Below are 3453 nucleotides of genomic sequence, written 5' to 3' on the forward strand. Positions count from 1 at the left end.
CAGAGCCGAGCCACATCATCACCCGTGCCAAATACATTCCCACCAGGCATGTTACAACCTGCTGCTACAGACACATACTGAGGTGCAAACATACATATTGGGCAGTGGGGAAAGAGGTTTAAAACTGGGTGTGTTCCAGACTCCCTGTTTTTGGATTACGGTCCGCGGAGCGAAAGGCAGTTTAAACTGGGTGTTTTACAGTCTCCCTTCTCTGAGGTTTAGGAAACAGGTTTAAAGCTGGGTGTAACAGTCTGTCTCTCTGGGCATGGGGAGGATTTGCGTGTGTTACACAATCCAGTTCTTTCTTGGACCAAGGTACACAAGTATCGCTGAAGCACGGTAGCACGTCTGTCTGAAGTCGGTATTGTCTCGAGAGAGGGGCTGTCTATCCAGCCACACGGCATGTATAAAGTGCTTATCTGCAGAGTAGCTAAGTGGTGTACGTAAAAAAAGATGGGTGGGTTACTCTCTCTCTGGAGTTGGGGGGCGGGAATTTGAAGATTGGGGTGGGTGGATTTTCCTTTCGGGGTCTGGGGAGGAGAAGTAAGATTGCTTTGTGTTAGAGCAGGAGGATTAGGATGGTTTGGGGAATGCTGTGTGCTCGTTGACTAGGCGTGGAATTCCAGGCTGAGTGTGTTAGGGGTTTTCCTCCTGGGGGTTGGGTGCAGCTGGCGTAAGGTATGTTGCACTCTATCCCTCGTGTGAGCAAGGAGGAGGAGGAAGATTGTGTTCTATTAAATTGGTTCCCTCTGGGAACCAGAGGGAGTTTTCTTTTTCGAATGCCCAGACCTATCCTGCTGGGATGCTTGGGGTACTTACTCGAACTGCCTCTCTGACAGTTGCCCGAGGTGTCTGTCTCCTGGGCTCACATTGCCACTGTTTGCATGGCTTATCCGGCCGATACGGAACTGATTCAGCGCGAGAGTCAACATTCCACTCCGCGCTGTGTCCTGCTCTGCCCACTGACTCCTACGGGACTGAGTCAGGAGCGGCTGGTCCCTATACATAGGCATGGATGGATGTGGCTATAGATAACAAACCAATCCAATCCGGAGGAAACAGGACCAAATTCGGCCCTGAGGCAAACAGGGGTTTGCGCGCCGCTGTGTAGCTGGCTCCTTTCCCGTCACCGGCCGGGGTGTAGAGTGATGGGTGGGATGCGCTGTAGCAGGAGCTGGTACCTCGCCCACCCGGCTTCCCTCCCGCAGCCACTAGCTCTGGCAGGATCTGCCTCCGGGTGCGCGCTGCGCCCTCCCCTTATGGGTGTCAGGCGAGAGGCGGAGCCGCCTTCCCGTCCCTTGTAGCAGGAGCCGGTATTACTCGCGGTCACTCAGAGCCGCCTTTATCTTGCTGCACTGCAAGGGGGTGGCACTTGGGAACACCTTATTTTACCATACACGCTATAAATACACCTCCTGGAATGGGAGCAGGGCTACCGGCCGCAGCGGGACACAGTGGCGCACGGACACCCGGACACCAGCAGCCAGACCCAGAGAACCGGCAGTGAGGCTCGACTCTACAGGACATTTGGTGGGTGTGGGCTGCCTGCGGCGTCCCCCTGATCTGAGCGGGTGATGGGGTGAATGGCCGTGGGAGCTCCCGAGGCGGCTTGCATGGATCTGTGGCCGTGTCACGCTCACAGGGGGCTCTTTTAATTTATTCCCGCTGCAAGGAATTGTGTTTCTGCCATCAGAGGCGCTCCCTTTGCCGTCCCCATCCCCCAGTCTCATTCTTTGAACCGTGGGGCGTGGACTGGAAGAAGTTGCTCTTGCATCTTCTGAATGAGAAATCGAAACGCAGCTCGGTTGCCTCCCTTAGCTGCTGGCTTTGGTGATGATGCGCTGATAAAGGATGCCGCGAGATATTGGGCAGGGGGCCACCGGGAGAGGGTTGAGGCCAGAGGAGATTTGCACAGAGAGGTAGGGAGCCTTGGGGGCGGAGGAACGGAGGGCTCGGCCTTGGAAGGTACACGGAGTTAGGAGGAAAGATCGGAGGCAAAGCCCAGAGCGGGGTTAGGATTAAAACGGGGAGCTGAAGGGGACGGGGGTGAAGAAGGAGTTTGCAGAAGGATAGGGGGAGAAAAAGGTGAAGCTCTGAGAGAGGGTTATGGGTAGGAAGAGGAAGTACTGATAACTGGGGGTTGGCGCATGGCGCAAAATGCCTTCCATCTAAACAGCATCTATCCTTCTCTATTCCAGCAAACCGCCCTTGAGCGTTGCAGCGAGCAAGCGGGGGGAAGGCTTTGGAGATACAAGGCCTGGCTCCTGGTGGCCCTTGCAAGGAGATTTGGTGGGGCAGAAGAAGGAACCAGCTGCTGTGTCCGTGCTCCCCAGGCACCCGGTGATCACTGGCATTGCACCCCACCCATCTGCCAACATGATGCAGATCTGCGACTCCTACAGCCAGAAACACTCCCTCTTTAACGCCATGAACCGCTTCATCGGGGCCGTCAACAACATGGACCAGACGGTGATGGTGCCCAGCCTGCTGCGGGACGTGCCGCTGCTGCTGGAGGAGCTGGACTCGGGGGGCGGCTGCGGGGAGGGGGATCCCCAGCTCTCACCGGGGGACGCCGGCGCCTTCTTCTCCCGCAGGGACATGTACAGCCATTACCTGCTGCTCAAGTCCATCCGCAACGACATCGAGTGGGGGGTGCTGCAGCAGGGCGCCGAGGAGGCCAGCCGGAAGAAGGACAAGCTGAGCGGGGACATTGTCCGGGGCCTGCCGGAGCCCGCGGTGGAGGAGGAGGATCTGGAGAAGCAATTCCATTATCACCTGAGCGGACTCCACACGGTGCTCTCCAAACTCACCCGCAAGGCCAACGTGCTCACCAACAGATACAAGCAGGAGATCGGCTTCAGCAACTGGGGGCACTGAGCCAGGGCAGGGCTTGGCATGGGCTGGGTGGGTGGGTGGGTGGGTGGGGGTGCTTCCGAGCAAGGGATCCCTATCTGCCGGGGGGCGGGGGGGAAGAGAGGGAGGGAGGGGCTCAGGGGAGCGCGCCCAGGGGACGAGGAGCGTGTGTGTGTGTGTGCGCGCGCGTGCAGATGGAGGGGGAGCGAGTGTGTGACAGTGGAAGCGGGTGGGGGCGCGTGCCAGAGGGGGGATGAAGGACTGCGAGCGTGGAGGAGGGGGGCAGACGTGTGTGTGTGTGCGTGTGCATGGGGCGGGTGGACGTTCAAGCGGGAGGGGGAGGGGACCGTGACGCATGGCGGGCACATCCTGCCCGGGTGTGCGAGCAGCTATGCGCTGCACGGCGGCGGGGATCTTTGCCTGCGCAGCGGCGGCAGCGAAGCGGCGTGGGTGTATCCAGTTTCCTAGTCTGGGAGCTTAGAATGAATGACGGAGGGTGACCGAGGCCAGTAGTTGCTGAGAGCGTGTGGTGGCGGAGGCGGCCGTCCTCCTAGTGGAGACTGCATCACTTCTTTCTTTCCTGTTTTGCACTACTTTTAT

The 3453-nt window shown here is 58.6% G+C and overlaps 1 protein-coding gene across 3 annotated transcripts; it reads left to right on the forward strand.

Annotated features, from left to right (window-relative positions):
- Positions 1 to 531: 531 nt before the first annotated feature.
- MID1IP1 (MID1 interacting protein 1) lies at positions 532 to 2902 on the forward strand. Of its 3 annotated transcripts, none has more exons than XR_012160618.1 (2): positions 532 to 1530; positions 2199 to 2288. XR_012160618.1 is itself a non-coding variant. In XM_073358353.1 (2 exons), the coding sequence occupies exon 2, from the start codon at positions 2377 to 2379 to the stop codon at positions 2875 to 2877; it is 501 nt and encodes a 166-aa protein (XP_073214454.1). In that variant the 5' UTR covers positions 1600 to 1830; positions 2199 to 2376; the 3' UTR covers positions 2878 to 2902. The 3 variants fall into 3 exon arrangements, 2 of the variants coding, with proteins under 2 accessions (XP_073214454.1, XP_073214445.1); XM_073358353.1 differs by lacking the exon at positions 532 to 1530 and adding an exon at positions 1600 to 1830 and having other exon boundaries at positions 2199 to 2902; XM_073358344.1 differs by lacking the exon at positions 532 to 1530 and adding an exon at positions 1832 to 1919 and having other exon boundaries at positions 2199 to 2902.
- The last annotated feature ends 551 nt before the right edge of the window (positions 2903 to 3453 follow it).

This window comes from Lepidochelys kempii, chromosome 1 (assembly GCF_965140265.1).
Source record: "Lepidochelys kempii isolate rLepKem1 chromosome 1, rLepKem1.hap2, whole genome shotgun sequence".
Taxonomy (NCBI): Eukaryota; Metazoa; Chordata; order Testudines; family Cheloniidae; genus Lepidochelys; species Lepidochelys kempii.

What these genes read in the sequence shown, in the direction of transcription:
- MID1IP1 (XM_073358344.1), top strand. Translation starts at nt 1,852, where the DNA reads ATGCCGCGAGATATTGGGCAGGGGGCCACCGGGAGAGGGTTGAGGCCA. An exon ending in GAGGAGATTTGCACAGAGAG is followed by an intron (nt 1,920 to 2,198) that starts GTAGGGAGCCTT and finishes TCTCTATTCCAG; the next exon opens with CAAACCGCCCTTGAGCGTTG.